Below are 16,166 nucleotides of genomic sequence, written 5' to 3'. Positions count from 1 at the left end.
TGAAGTTCATAAGTGAATGAATGAAGTAAGTTTAGAGATGCATATGACCTGGGCTGTACACCCTTTTATACATGGCAGCTGACTTAATAACTACAATACAGTATATCTCACTGGAGTTAATATGGCACATCCAAAGAAAAACTAATACTGTATGAGGATGGTTTTGCCTATGAGGTGAACCAAGAATCAACAGCTTTTGTGATGACTCACTAACTGTGTAGCCCATTTCACTTGGTACTATGTATGTAGTTCTTCCAATTTCATGTTAGCCTACTCCCTTTGCTGTATCCTGTACCTCTATTTATATAACAATGGGGATAATAATAATAATAATAATAATAATAATAATAATAATAATAATAATAATAATAATAAAAATAATAATAATAACAAAAATAATGATGATGATGATGACCAACTGAAATAATAACAATAAAGATGATGATGCTGACAATGCCAGCAACAAAGACAATTACAGAGATGATGATGGTCCCACCTGGGGGAAGGGTTTTTACTTTCAAGAATACTCCCCCAGTATCCCTGCTTGTCGTAAAAGGCGACTAAAAGGGTTGGCGGAGGGTTAGTGCCCCTCCCCGGAAAACAACTAACTAAAAAAAAAAACAATAAACCTCGGACAAGGACTGACCAAAAGATGACGACCAAGGACCGGACAAAGGACATGGTAATCGGAACGTGGAATGTAAGGGGAGCGAATGATGAGGTGAAAGAGAGAGAGATTGTCCAGGTGCTTGAGGGTGCAAAAGTTGATGTATGCAGAATAACTGAAATGAAATGGAGAGGTGAGAGTGTGAGAGAATGGGAGTATGGATAGGGTATATGTGCAGGAGTGGGTGAGAATGAAAGGGCAAAAGAAGGAGTATGTATAGCTGTGAGTAAAAGATGGAAGAAAAGCATAAGAGAGTATGGATCAGTTGGGTCAAGGACTGTGTGGGTAAGATTGAAAATTGGAATACAAATGTGGGCAATTGTGCGTATGCGCCAACGCAAGATCATGCAACCAGAGTGAGAGAAGAGTTCTGGACAAATGTGGAAGTGTGCATGGAAAAGTTTGGAAGGAATGAGAGAGTGTTTTTGATCGGTGATATGAATGGTAAAGTAGGGAATGTGAAGGTGGATGGAATAGTTGGTGAGTGGGGTGTGCCTGCTGACATAGATGAGAATGGCAGTGCGTTAGTGGACATTTGTGCTGGGAGGGGGTTGGTGATAGCCAATACCCTCTTCAGGCACAAAATGATCCACAGGGATACATGGCAAGTGATGAGAAGGGTGGGTGGTGAACTGAATGAAAGGAAGGCAATGACTGATTATGTGTGTGTGGATGAAAGGATGCGAAGATGTGTAATGGATGCAAGAGCTTATAGAGGTTGGGGGAATGGACTTTCTGACCACTACTTGGTGGTGGCCAGAATCAAGGTCCAATTAGGATGGAGAAATAGAAGAAGGGAAGGAGTATTTGTAAGGAGAGTGGAAAGGTTACACGAGGATGAGAAAAAGGCAGAGTATAAGAGAGAAGTGGAGGAAAGATTAGGCAAATATGAATTGGAGCAGATGGGGGATGTGGAAGGTGTGTGCAGGATATTATCAGAAGAAATATGTGCAGCATGTGATGTGGTGTGTGGGATGAAGAGAAGATGGAGGGGTGTGCAAGGAACAGTGTGGTGGAATGAAGAGGTGTGTGGCACAAAAGACGAAAGCATACTATGAATGGATGAGAAATAGGGAAGTGGAAGAAGTTGAGAGGCGGAAGAGAGAGTTATATGTAGAAAGAAAGAGAGAGGCGAAAAGATTAGTAAGAGAGAGTAAGAAGAGAGCGGATGAGGAATTTGGAAGGAACTTGAGTGTAAAGTGGAGGGACTGTAAGAAAATGTTCTGGAAAGAGGTGTAAAGAGTAAGACAGGGTGGAAGTGAAGTTAGCAGGGGAGTGAAAGATAAAAATGGTAGATTACTAGTGGAGAAAGGAGAAAAAGTGAGCAGATGGAGAGAACACTTTAAGGAATTGTTAAACATAGAGGATGGAAGTAATGCGAGTATAAGTGGCTGGGGAATGGCTGGGAGAAGAAAGGAGGTGAGAAGACAGGAAGAAATCAGTAGGACATAAGTTGTGGAAGCAATGAAGAAAGTTAAATTGGGGAAAGCCCCAGGAATTGATGGAGTGTGTGGTGAAATGCTGAAGTATGGGGGCGAGATAGTAGTAGAATGGATGTGGAAAATGTGCAGATTGGCCTGGGAGGAAGGTAGAGTCCCGGAGGATTGGAAGTCAGGTATAATTATTCCCTTGTACAAAGGAAAAAGGGAAAAAGAGTGTGTGGTAGTCATAGAGGCATTTGTCTTCTTAGTATAATAGGAAAGGTGTATGGTAGGATACTTACTGACAGAGTTAGAGAAAGAACAGAGAAATTAGTTGTTGTTCGGCTTTAGGAAGGGAAGAGGTTGTGTAGATCAGATATTCATTCTTAGATCTTTAGTGGAAAAGTTTCTAGAGAAGGGAAAGAAGTTGTATGTGGCTTTCATGGATTTGGAGAAAGCATATGACAGGGTGGATAGACAAGGATTGTGGAAAGTATTAAGAATATATGGAGTAGAAGGGAAGTTGCTGAATGCTGTGAAGAGTATGTATGATGGTGCTTCGGCTGAAGTGCGTGTGGATGGAGAACTGAGTGAATTTTTCTCTTTGAAGGTCGGGTTGAAACAGGGATGTGTCATGTCTCCATGGTTGTTCAATCTGTACATGGATGGGGTAATAAAAGAGGTACAAGGTAGGGCAGTGGATGTTGGAGTGGTCCTGGTGAGAGAGGATAGTGTTTGGAAACTCCCTGTACTGTTGTGTGCAGATGATACTGTGTTGTTGAGTGAAGATGAAGGAGAGCTGCAAGGTTTGGTGGATGAGTTTGGAAGAGTGTGTAAAAAATGGAATCTAAAGGTGACTGTAGGGAAGAGTAAAGTGATGGTCTTTGAGAGAGGTGAAGTCAGTGAATGTACAGCGAGGTTGCATGGTGAGGAATTGGAAAATGTGAGTACGTTTAAGTACTTGGGTAGTGTGATCAGTAAGGATGGAGGTTTGAAGGGTGAAGTGCTTGAAAGGGTACAGCAGGGAAGAAAGGTTGCTGGTTCCTTAAAAGTAGTGATAAGAAGCAAGGAAGTGAGCATGGAAGTGAAAAAGTTACTACATGACAGTATTGTGATACCAACTCTAACGTATGGAAGTGAAGCTTGGACATTATTGGAAGGACACAAGTCAAGAGTGAGAACAGTGGAAATGAGTTATTTAAGAGGAGCCTGAGGAGTCACATGGAGAGACAGGCTGACGAATGAGGATATAAAGGAGCGTTGTGGTGTGGATGTGGATGTGATAGGAAGCGTTATGAGGAACACACTGAGGTGGTTTGGCCATGTGGAGAGGATGGAGGGTGAAAGACTGACGAAGAGAGTGTATGTGAGTGAGGTGGAGGGGGGGAAGATGGAGGGGGAGGCCGAGGATGAGATGGAGGGATGGGGTGGAGAGGTATATGAGAGAGGGGGGTGTGAGTTGGGAGCAGGGCAGTGAAATGGCGGGGAACAGGGCGACTTGGAGGCGATTTGTTTGCGGCCACCCCAAACGGGATTGAGGTGTCTGGCAATAGATAGATAGACAGATTTTCACACATTTTTTCCTGCCCAAGCCCATGACATTAAAGTTATCTTCATATAACTATAGCACAAAAAAAAAAAAAAAAAAAAAAAAAAAAAAAGAGGGAGGGGGGGTTAGGACTGACCTGTGGCTTGTGAGGAGGATCATATTGTATGATCCACTGAACTCCCGGAATATCCCAGCCTCGTTCTGCCATGCCTGTTGTCAGTAGGATGCCTCGTTCCAAACCAACAAATTTTGCATAGATATTATTTCTTCTACCCTGTTTCTCTTGTCCCTGTAGAATATTTATATCATCAGAAGAATGTTCAGCACAGAAAAAAAATGTATTAAATATGAAAATCCCTCTCATTTTCTCCTCCACATTCAATGTTATTCTTTCTGTTCCACAACCCAGCACCAATTTTGCATATGTAGTAAAGAGTATTTTGATCTTTACAAGACTGTGTGGTTTTGATGGTAAGGGGACAGCCACATGGAAAACTGTTCCAAGTTGAGAGATAGAAGAACTGAGTTTAAAAGCTGGATGGATCCTTATGCCCCAAGGAAAAATATGAGACAGATTAGAAGTTAAGTGTGCCATAGCTTCATCCCATTAATGTTGTGATGGATGCTGTGAGACATGAATGGAATGTGAATTGAGGAATCATCAGCAAATGAGTCATTAGGGTAAGATGTACACCTCAGGTCAATAATGCATAGGAAGAAGAGAGTAAATGAAAGGGCAGAACCCTAAGGCGCACCACTACTGATAGCTTTAGAACAGTGACCCTCTATAACTATGGCATTTAATGGTTTCCGAGCTTTTGCTTGTTTTCTCAATATCTTCCACATTCATTGTCTCTCTTTTCTGCCATATACTTTTTCTAAATCCATGAAATCACTATACTAAGTCTTTCCATTCTCTAGAGTACATCTCAGAGATCATCTGGTCTACAGTACACATGCCCTCCTCATTCTGAAACCCACTTGTTCCTCCCCCATATTTTCCTTGGCCTTCTCCATCACTCTGTCAACAACCATCTTAAAATATAGCTTTCCCACTATGCTACAAAGATGAATTCCCCTGTGAGTGCCACACACCTTTCTTTCCATTTTCTCTCCAGGAGTTTCCTCTTGGACCGTCTAACCTCTCAGTGTCAAGTCCCTTAGTACTGGACTGACTATCTGAAAAGTGTGATATAAATGTTCCCGTGGTTGTAAGATGGGGATGCAGGGCATCAGAGGATACAAGCAAGGATACCTTGGGACATTAGCAAGGAATTCTTCATAAGGGGAAGTAATTTCTTTCATTGAAAGTAACTAAAGTGAGGCATTATTTTGCTCTTTCTAGACAGGTAAGTAATCGCCCCGGCAGGACCATCCTTTGTAGTGAACCAATGTTCCTTTGCAAATGACAGTGCAGCAAATGCGGAGGTTTAGTTCCTGAGTGGATGCCTCATTTGTGTCTCCACTCTGTTACAAGGAGCACCATAGCAGGCTCCACTTCACCCAGTGATCAAGTTATATGGTTACCACCCAGCACTGTAAATGGTTTCCTGGGTTACAGGTAACCATTAAATGTGTTACTTGGTGCACAGCCACCTGAAGTGGATTCATTCATTCATTCATTCATCATCCAATCCTACGTTGCCCCATAAGGAGCGTAGAAGCCTGAGGCTAGGCATGTTGGTCCTGTCATTTAAGATGAGAGTGACCAGCCTCACTCATCCCTGAGTGGCATTACATGAGCAATAAACCCCAACCACCCCTTGGATATAAACCTTCACCGGCTCAATCCGACTGGAACTCCGTAATTACCCACTAAACCACCAGGCGCCAAAATTTGATTATATGGTTACCACCCAGCATAGTAAATGGTTTCCTGGTGTACAGAAAACCATTTGGCTTGTCATTCAGTGTAGAGTCACCCACAGGCAGAAGGAAGAGGAAAGAATGAAGGAAAGAAAAACAGAAAAGGGAGTGTAAAGTCACCCATAGGTAGAAGGACGAGAAAAGAATGAAGGAAAGAAACACAGAAGAGGATGGAAGGAAAGAAGGATGCAGGAGAGGAAAGGGCAGACACTCGAGAGCAGCACTACATAGAGTGAGTGGATGGTGAGTGCCCCCACCTACCACAACCTGAAGTCGAAAGAAGAAGAATAAAATGTGACAGAAAGGAAAGGGAGAAATAGGAAGTGAGGAGGACAGATACTGTACAGAAATGGGATGATAAGATGTTAAAGGTGAAGGAAGAAGTAGGCAGCAGTACAAAAAGCAAGTGGACGATGGTTGCCACCATCTACCACCAGCCTGTCTATTGAAGCCTGCCTTAACCCCTAAAGACCACAATTATTTTAGGCAGGGTACCTCCCACAACTGCAAATCAGGGGTGTTTGGGGGACTTTCACCAAGGGCAAATTGATTGTGTTCTGGTTAAAGAGGAAGAATTTACACACCTGACAATGCAATCCGCACCCCCGTAGGCCAAATGGTTACCACACAATTGCGGATCAAATTGAAAAAAGAGTTTATAATAGTTACTCCTCGAAAACAATCTAAAACATGAAAATTTTTATAACTATCAATTTTTCTTATTGAAACAGGTCATTTCAAAGTATTCTGTCACACCAACCATGAAAACAGGTGTATGTAGGTGTGGGGAGATTACTAGGCTGTGGGGAAATAAAGCAAGCTGTGGGGAGTGGGCCTATAGGTACAGGGGTTGGAAAAATAACCAACTTCCACATGAAAAGAAAGCATTCAGTGTGTTCTGTAACATCTTGGCGGTCTGCTATCTCTCTGGGGTCTGTAGGGGGTGGGAGGGTAGTGAGGGACAAGGAGGGAGGGATGGGGTGGGGTTCAGGGGGACACAAGGCTAGCAGGGTGGGAGGAGGGGCGAGAGTGAGTGGGAAGGGACACAGGTGGTGGTGAGAGGAGAGATGCAGGTGTATGTGTGCTATTGCAGGTGTGTGGAGGAGTGGGAGGGTGATGGGGGACAGGGAGGGAGTGAGGGAGTGTGGTAGAGGGTGGCATGGAGGCGACCCAGAGGGGGGGTGCCCCCCCCCAGCGCCTGGGTTGGTCCGATCCCCCCTCACGCCACCTAGCGGTGAGTTCTCATCGGCCTGAAGCCATGTACATCATAATCAGGGTGGAGGAAGCACTCTGCAGTTTTTTATAGGTGCCGCTCAGTTGATGCGGTTAGGCATTTTGGCATAAAACTCGAATCACATCAACTGATGCAATTAGGACTTTAGGGGTAAAAAAAAAAAAAAAAAAAGCCAGCTAATATAAACTATAATTTTAATCCTTAAGCCCCTGTCACACATACATGACTCAGGGGCCGACTGCAATGCGACTCAAGGATGCGTCCTAGTTGGCTCCCACACCTCCCAACTGGCCCCATATCTGCTCTGCTCACGACTGCCTCATGACCGCGTCATGACTACCTCATGACTGGTCGTGACGTCCTCAAGAATGCGACAAGATTGCAAGGCGACCACGAGGTGACGGAGCTACGAGTCTTCAAATTTGAAATTTAATGGATTTTTGTCAGCCACGACCATGACACGACCGCAACATGACTGCGTGACGCATTTGGGGAATGCACCCTGACACCCCCCTACGACCCCCCCACGACCGACCCATGGGGCAGGGCATCACACCTGGACCACCAATGACACCCAGCGTAGGGCAGGGCATCACACCTGGACCATCAATGACACCCAGCGTGGGGCGGGGCATCACACCTGGACCATCAGTGACACCCAGCATGGGGCGGGGCATCACATCTGGACCACCAGTGACAACCAACCCCACCTTATATAAGCATCCCAACCCCACAATATCCACACCAACCCCACATCAAATAGTTAACAGGTATAAAGACAGAAGTAATTGATATATGGTAACAGATTTCCATATTTTATCAAACAAAAGTACGTTTTATATTGAGCTGGCTTCATCAGCAGAGTTGTCAATGATCAGGAAGGCTCTGGTGGGTGGGTGGTAGGTGGGTGGTTGGGTGGTAGGTGGGTGGTGAGTGGTAGGTGGGTAAGTGGGTGGTGGGTGGAGGCAGGTGGCAAGTTGGTGGAGGCAGGTGGCAGGTGGGTGGTGGCAGGTGACTGGTCAGTGGTGGCAGGTGGGTGGTGGCAGATGGCAGGTGGGTGGTGGTAGGTGGGTGGTGGCAGGTGAATGGAGGCAGGTAGGTGGTGGGTGGTGGGAGGTGGGTGGAGACAGGTGTGTGGAGGCAGGTGGGTGGTGGCAGGTGGGGGCTGGCAGGTGGATGTTTTTTTTATCGGCAACAGCATCATGACACGCAATGATTGCATCACGATGCATCCGATTGAGCTAAGACTGCTTCACGACCGATGTACGACACTCCCGACTGCGATGCAACTGTGACACGACTTTTGGCAAGTCGTGAGGCGTCCACAATTTTTTAACGTGCATGTTAAAAAATCGTGAGGCGCAACAAGCCGTCCCAGCAGCTCACAGGCGCCCTAAAGAGTCTGGGCTTTGTTGGCGATTCAAGGGATCAATGAAAAAATGCGTTATGACCTTGAGTCGCGCCGCAGTCGGCCCTTGAGTAGCGTATGTGTGACAGGGGCTTTACCCTCTTTAACCCGGAGGCATTTATCTTATACTCACTAACACCAGATACTACTACTCATCCTGAACAGGATGTCCGCAGGATGAAGAAATAAAAAAAAACATTTCATCCTAATGATGGTTTTTAAACAACTTTGTTCACCTTAGGCAAATGCATCTCAGATATGAAGGAGGTGAAAGCTTCTAGGCTCCATAAACAAGTCACTGTCCATTCCCAACTAAATTTAACATCTGCATATTTTTCATTAAAACTTGCTGTAAACCTGTTGTTACCTTTTTCAGAGTCTTCTTTAATTATGCTAATGATATCAGTATGGAGACTAAAAATAACATGCCTGTACAGTGAATATCTGTGTCAAAGTAATTACCAACTTACCATACAATGATACACTGGGAGTTGGAAAGAGGCCAAAACTTTGCTGTGAAACTTGACAGAATGGCAGGAATTGAAGAACACAATAACTTTCTTCTTTGTTAATGTCTTAAGAACCATGATTAACATTGAGAGTCGGTCACAAGCAGCTACGTGAAGATAACCTGGAAAGAAAAATATAAGACTTACAGGGGATTACCGTTAACCGTTATCAAAATAAAGCAGACTATATACCAAATGTTAGTTAAAAATTAATCTAGATATTGTAACTAATAAAATGAACTACTGAGATTGATGATGCCATGGAAGTGACAAAGGATCAAAATGGCTGAATGAGATATGATGGGTTCAGCCCCCGTTTTGAACTTGACAGTTGGCAGATTGACTGTCTGACAGGTGTACGTGAAACACTTTAGAACATAAATCCAGAAAATGAAAATGTGCAGGGAATTATTCTTCTGAGGTGGGGCCATGATTCCCAAGGCCTGAATGGTGAATGAACAACTGTGAGGCCCATTTCACTGGATGTAATGTTGACAGCACTCCCATCTTTATGCTTCCTCTCTCCTGTTTCTAGATCCAGCCTCAGCCTCTCTTTAGGTAAAAATAAGGGTCAGGAAAATGATGTTAAGATAACGATATCATTTGTTTACACGAGGAGGGTACATACTTGAGGAACTAATTTGCTGAAGTATGAATTGCATGAGTTTTAGGAAGAACAAAAGTTCATATTCAACAATATGAATAACTAGCTTCAAATTACGATATTACAGAAATACAAATCTAGGCACTGTAGTCTTTTTTTTTTTTTTAAATACTTGCAAGTTCAAGCACACAACTAATATATGACTGTGAACACTGCATAAAACCTCACGAGCTGCATGTAGTGAAGTAAATATACTATCCTTACCATCAATGGCAGTATCATTTGAAGGTCGATTAACCCCTAAACCGCGGGGTTGTTTTGGCTTGGCTTGCGTGTCTCGAGGGAACATACGCGCTCCGACGGACTCTCTAAAAATATTTGCCAAAAATCAGTTATTCGTCCTAGAATATTAAAATTACATATGCATATGGCACATACCTTCAGCTTTCTCCTGGGTTGTTTGCTGAGCCTTCGTCGAGTACCGTGGGACTTATGGAGACCTCTGAAGTTGGTTAACTAAGTCTCCACTTTACACTTCCCGACAATCCATAATATGATTACCACAGCCTATTATCACTAGAAACACTATTCTATGATTTTCAAATAGTTTGGAAAAAAAAAAAAAAACTGTGAAAGCAATGAAAATTATGAGCAAGTATGACTTTCCCACTTGTGCTCGTTCGCTGCTGGTGTTCTGTCATTTATTATTCATAAAAACACTCACACTTTATATTTCTATTACTACAGAACACTTATATATATCTCCAGTCTTTATCCATAAGTTTCCTTCAGTACTAGTAGCTTATTGTCACTGTAGGCATTCAATTTCTCTTTCAGTAAAATACGTAGCATTCACTATCTCGTCCTGTATACTAGCATTGAGAGCGAATCTGTCACTTTCACTTCCACTTTCATAACTCATAGTATTCATACATGCTAGAGTGAAACTTTCACTTTCATTACTCCTAGTATATATACTCGTATTCTTATATTACTACTCATTTACATTTCTATTTACATTCTCTATTTTATTGACATTATTTACATTTCTATTTTATTTACAATGTGTATGCACTGTCACTTGCAGTAACTTATAAAACTATTTTCCACTGTTTACTTATATTTACATTCACTGGTTTCACTTGCTGTTTACACATTATTTACATATTATTTACATTTCCACTTGCACTGATTAACTCACCAGAAAGATCGTAGTCACTGTCCATCATTTTCATTGATAAATTAGCCAGTTCACATTCCACAGCAGTCATTTAGCCCTTTACCCCTTTCCACATGAGGTTTAATAGGGGGAAGAGGTCACAGGGCTCTTTGGACGGGGCTAAAAAGCGGCGGAATTGGACAGGCGCAAATCCGACATGGTCTCACCTTGAAAGACGACAGTAAACTGAATACAGTGTGGTGGCCTAGGGGGAGTGCAATGCTGCCAATGTCAGCGTGGTGACAGCTGCTAATATACTGTATATGCTATGAAATGATTGGCAGGAAATCTAGACAATACCGGTACATAATAAATTAGGTAGTTCCAGGTGAATGTAAAAATGACTTAGGCTTCTCCCTTCCTTTCTTATATACATTTTTATTATAAGAATAGATTATACAGTATATTTCATGGGGAAATAAACGGCGAAAATTAGCGAACGAGTGCACATGAGGTGTTGTCAGGTGATAATTAGCCAATTCCAGGTGTATGGCACTATCACTTACCTTATTTCTTTTTTGTATATATTAATTGATATAAGAATAGGGCATAGGGCTTATTTCAATGGATGAAATCAGTGGAAAATTCCAGGAAAGATTTACTTAGCGCAGCACGTCCGAGCAGGCGAGAGGAGAGGGTAATGGAGGGGAGTCAAGAACGGGGAGAAATGGATAAATTGTCAACAATGGATGGGAGTACAGATGAGATTAGGAGTGCTGACTAGTGTTGGACATTGGTAGTACAGATAGATGATACAAGCCACCACTTGAAAGCCCAGGCGAATTCAAAATAACACAATCACAAAAGTGATGCCCCGCGGTATGATCCCTTGCTCCCAAGTGTCACGAAAGTGACGCCCCGCGGTTAAGGTGTTAAAAAAATGAAAATTCAACTTTTGTACAGACAGTCACCCAATTACTGTCATAATGCCAAAAGAAAATCTACCTTTTTTTAACTAAATCAACTTTTTTTCCCCTCAGCATGTACAATGAACAAATACAGTTCTACTTAATAATATGCATCTGAAAACCTTTGTCACCTGGCAACAAAGTTTTGATGTCACAGGCACCAATTACAAACAGTGGGATGTCTTCTCCTGGAAATATATTAATCACTGCTGTTACACGTTTGACTTGTATCAAGCCTTGTGATCTGGCTACCCAGGCAAATAACCAAATAAATACAGTAAATCAATACATCATCATCATCATTCGGACCTCCTTTCCCACTCGAGGGCAGGGTAAGTAGCTGCAATGCCCAGAGAGCCCAAATTTGCCCAATCCATGGGTCACGCTTCCATTCACTCATCATTCAAGCCCCCGGAATCCTGGCTCTTTCGGATACGCCAAAAACATTCACCACAATCTCTAGCTTCACATAAACGTATCCGACTGAGTCAATCAGGACACTGCCATGTTAAAAAGGGGTGCCAAATCCCTGATCATGCACTTCTCCTCACAACATTCATCCAGCCAGCTCGATCTCTTGTCAGTTCCCTAGCCTCACTGACTTCCAAACCTCTCTTCCTCAAACACTCCTCCACCTTATTTCTCTACCTTCTCCTTGGCCGACCTCGCCTCCTCCCTCCTTCAAATTCGCTCAGATATACCTTTTTCACCACTCAATTGTTATCCATTCTCTCCACATGACCATACCATCTCAATACACTCTCTTCGATTCTGGTGTCCACTGACTTCCTCACTCCACATCTTTAACAAATCACATTATTTCACATCCTATCCACCCTCTGTACTCCACATACATTCTTCAGCATTCCCATCTCCACTGCTCTTACTCTTAACTTTTCATTTTCACACCACACCATAGTCTCACATCCATATGTTAAAGTTGGCACTAACACTCCTTCATGTAAGCTTCGTGCAGCTGCAACACTCAAGCCTCTGTTTCTTATCAAGGCCTTCATTGCACCAGCTATTTTTCTTCCTTGTGTCACTTTGCTTTCCACTTTTTTTGCACATTTTCCTCTCTTTTCTGTCACTGTACCCAGGTATTGAACTCTCTCATCAATTCCAGTCTCTCTCCATTCACTGTAACATCACACTGGGAGCCACATTCCCCCTCAATAACCATCACTTATCTCTTTTCTACATTTATTCTCACGGCATGATGCTCACAGACATAAGCAAAACTCTGCACTAGCCTATCAAATTCTTGTCTGGTACTTGCAAGCAGTACTGCATCATCAGCATACAACAAATTTGATATATTCCATCCATCACCATTCATTACCAATGCCATCCCTCTCTCCATTACTCATGTTTTTACTTCTCTCATCATCCCATCCATATATACAGTATACTGAACAACCATGGGGGCATCACACAACCTTGTCGCACGCCCACACCGATAGTGAACCATTCTCTTAGATGGCCATTAACCCTTACATATGCTTCACTGCCATCATAAAAACTCTTGACGGCACCTAGCAGTTTATCATCTACACCTTACATGCGCAAAACTTTCCACAATCCTTCTCTGTCCACTTTGTCATATGCTTTTTCCAGATCCATGAATGCCATAAACACCTTATGGTCCTTCTCACAAGCCTTCTCTGCTATCTGTCTCACTGCAAATATTTGATTCACACATCCTCTGCCACTCCTAAACTACCCTGTTCATCACTCACTAGGACTTCTCATATGCCTCTTATTTTCTCTACAATAATTCTTCCATATACCTTCCCTACCACACTCAATAAACTTATGCCAAGATATTTGCACCACTCACTTTGCTCACCTTTATTTTTGTACAGGGGTACAATCACAGCCTTTTTCCACTCTGCAGGCAGTGTCACTTATCCATACCCTTACATATCTCTAACAAGCACTTCATTCTACTCTCTCCACTAAACTTAAGCATCTCTGCATAAACCTCATCAACCCCAGCTGCTTTCCCATTTTTCAGCCGCTTCACAGCACTCTCCACCTAAGCCAGTGTCACGTCTCTTGAGACTGCATTCCTTTTCTGCACACCCCCAAAACCAATCATGTTCACAGCCACTCTGTTCTCTCTATTCCCAATCATCAGGCATTCAAAATATTCTTTCCATCTGGTCCATACTTCATTCCCATGGGTTAATAATCTACCACCTACATCCTTCACACCATCACATTTCTTTCCGTTTTCACTTCTATATTTCCATACCTCTTTCCAGAATAACTTCCTATTTTCAGAGTAGTTCACATTCATTTTTCTTCCTAGATCACCATTTACCTCCTTCTTTTTCCTCTTCACTATTCTCTTTACATGCTTCTTGCTCTCAATATACTCAGTTCTTATTTCAACTGAACCCCTGTCCAGTAACCACTTTGGCCACTTGCTCTTTTCCTCCACTGCTCTCTTAACCTCCTCATCCCACCATGCCGTACCTTTCTTCTTTGTTGTTACCCTTGCCACACCACACACCGCTTTAGCATTCCTAACTATACAATCCCTATATGTATTACACAGGCTGTCCAGATCCATTTCATTCCAATTCACTGATTCTAACTCCACCTCTACTTTGGTGCTGTAATCATCGGTGATTTCTCTGATCCTCAGCTTTCAACTTTCAGTCTTTCTCCCTGACTGCTCCTCTCTCTCCTGATCCACCTCACTCCTCTCAGTCTGATCTTGCATACCACAATCATATGATCTGACAGACCTCCACATCGTCCTCTCACCGCCCTTGTATCAGCAACCATTCCCATCATCAACCTCCCTATGAGCACGTAATCAATCAGGCTTCTTTTGACATGATCCCCATTCCCTCTATACCATGTATATTTATATGCATGTTTGTGTTTGAAATACGAGTTATAAATGCATAACCTCCTCTCCTGACATATATCCTCTAGTCGTTTCCCATTATCATTTTCTCCTGGTACTCCATAACAACCCATTATGTCATCCTCAGCACCAGAGCCTACTCTTCCATTCAAATCCCCCATTATGATCACTTTATAGCTCCTAGGCATTTCTCCCACTACTTCACCCAGCTCATCCCAAAACCTGTCTTTCTCTCTCTCACTCCTGTCCTCACACAGTGCATATGCTACAATCACTGCCACTTCACCTTCTCAAACTAGAACCTGACATACATGCACCTCGAGCTAACACATTTGTAGTCTCTCACTCCACTCTGCCACACCTCATTCATCAACAAAGCAACTCCTTCCTTGCATCTTCTTCATCCATTCATTCCCAATCTTACACATCTCACACCCTTCCACTCCTCCACTTCACACCCTTTCATCTTCGTTTCACACAATGCCATCACAGTATATCTCGCACTCTTGAACATATTGACCACTTCCACCCTCTTGCTCTCCTCATTAACACCTCTCACATTCCACATGGCCATGCGAATCTGCCCATTTGGTTGGGGTCTTGGGCAGGTACTGGGCCCTCTGAGGCTCTCTGAAATGACTGCCATGATTAAGTGATTTTGGATAGGGGAATCTGGGGGACACTTAATCCTCCCAGAAACCCTGGTTATATGTTTACCAACCAGTGTAGTAAATGATTTCCTGGGTACAGGAAACCATTTGGCTTGTCACTCAGTGTGGAGATCATATGGCATCTCTACATTTGGCGAGTGGATGATGGGCGCCCCCAACCACCACACATAAATAAATAATTTTTGTTTTCTGAAAAGTTTGGGTTCCTGACACTGCTTTTTGGACAACTCTGACACACCATAACCCTTCTGACTATTGGTGAAATAAAATGCTTCAGCACATGACTGACTATTAAGTATACTAATGGCCGAAATAAAAATTTCATGCACAAATTTACCTTCATACCTGACCCTAAAGTGTGAAAGATAATTTTTTACTGTATGTCAAGAAGAAGAAAAAAATATAGATATGAATCTATCTGTCTCTATCGATTGCCAGATGCATTAACCCTCCACATCCTGCTAATGTATGGGTACGTTAAAACGTTTTGTCACGCTCAGTCCCGTCAATGTACCCACACGTTTTGCAATTGCAAGGTCCGTCATTTGCAAATTTTTCAAATATTGCGCATGATTTTCGATACGTATACACGGAACACCTTCCTCTACCCACTGCCAGGCGGGGACACTGCCATACCCCATGTGACCCCCCCCTCCCCCAGCACGCCATTGTCTCAGCAACTCACCTGTTAGCAGTGACCTGGCCAGTAAACACGTCGCGCCACGGTACAAAATTCAAGACGAGAGTGATTCCCAAATGAATGATGATATGGAGGACAAAGATTACGTGGTGCCAGAGGCAGAAATGAGCGGAAGTGATGAAGAGGTAAGGTCGCCAAGGAAAGCATGGTATGCTGATGTGTTCAGTGAGTGAAACAATGCTTATATTGCCTACATTTTTGTGTGAAAACCAATATATTCTTGTAAAACATAAATTCATACCAAATGAACAAATATCTACCTATCCTGAGTGGTTTGCATTAGTTATCGCTATCACAGAAAATGCGACAGCCTCAGCGTGGCTCAGGAGAACACAGGACAGTAATCCCTGTACTATCCAGACACCCATTTTCTGGACTCCCCACTTACCAGATATTGTGGGCCTGGACCTTCAGAACCCAAAAATGACCAAAAAAAGAAAAAAATCCCCCCCAACTCCTAATTTTTTCCCACTCGTAATTGGAAATTGCCGCGCGGCGCTGAACAGCTGTTTACATCACGGCCCCTTCA

At 43.0% G+C, this 16,166-nt stretch overlaps 1 protein-coding gene across 4 annotated transcripts in view; it reads right to left on the bottom strand.

Annotated features, from left to right (window-relative positions):
* LOC145399065 (putative ATP-dependent RNA helicase pitchoune) overlaps positions 1-16,166 on the bottom strand; it is a 94,043-nt gene that overhangs the window by 35,597 nt on the left and 42,280 nt on the right. For 3 of the 4 annotated variants that reach the window (XR_013897222.1, XM_080271812.1, XM_080271814.1), the window contains 2 exons: positions 8,616-8,776; positions 3,774-3,926 (listed from right to left, as the gene is read on the bottom strand). Coding sequence is in view for 3 of the 4 variants with exons in the window: in XM_080271812.1 (XP_080127938.1) it covers positions 3,774-3,926; positions 8,616-8,776 (314 nt within the window). In the remaining variant the exon portion in view is untranslated. The remainder of the gene's footprint in view (positions 1-3,773; positions 3,927-8,615; positions 8,777-16,166) is intronic. The other variant, XM_080271813.1, reaches the window with a different exon arrangement.

Source organism: Coenobita brevimanus, chromosome 47, assembly GCF_032717465.1.
Source record: "Coenobita brevimanus isolate Jiangsu-jjx chromosome 47, ASM3271746v2, whole genome shotgun sequence".
Taxonomy (NCBI): Eukaryota; Metazoa; Arthropoda; class Malacostraca; order Decapoda; family Coenobitidae; genus Coenobita; species Coenobita brevimanus.
The sequence above is the reverse complement of the archived record's forward strand: the minus strand, read 5'-3'. Positions and strand labels throughout refer to the sequence as shown.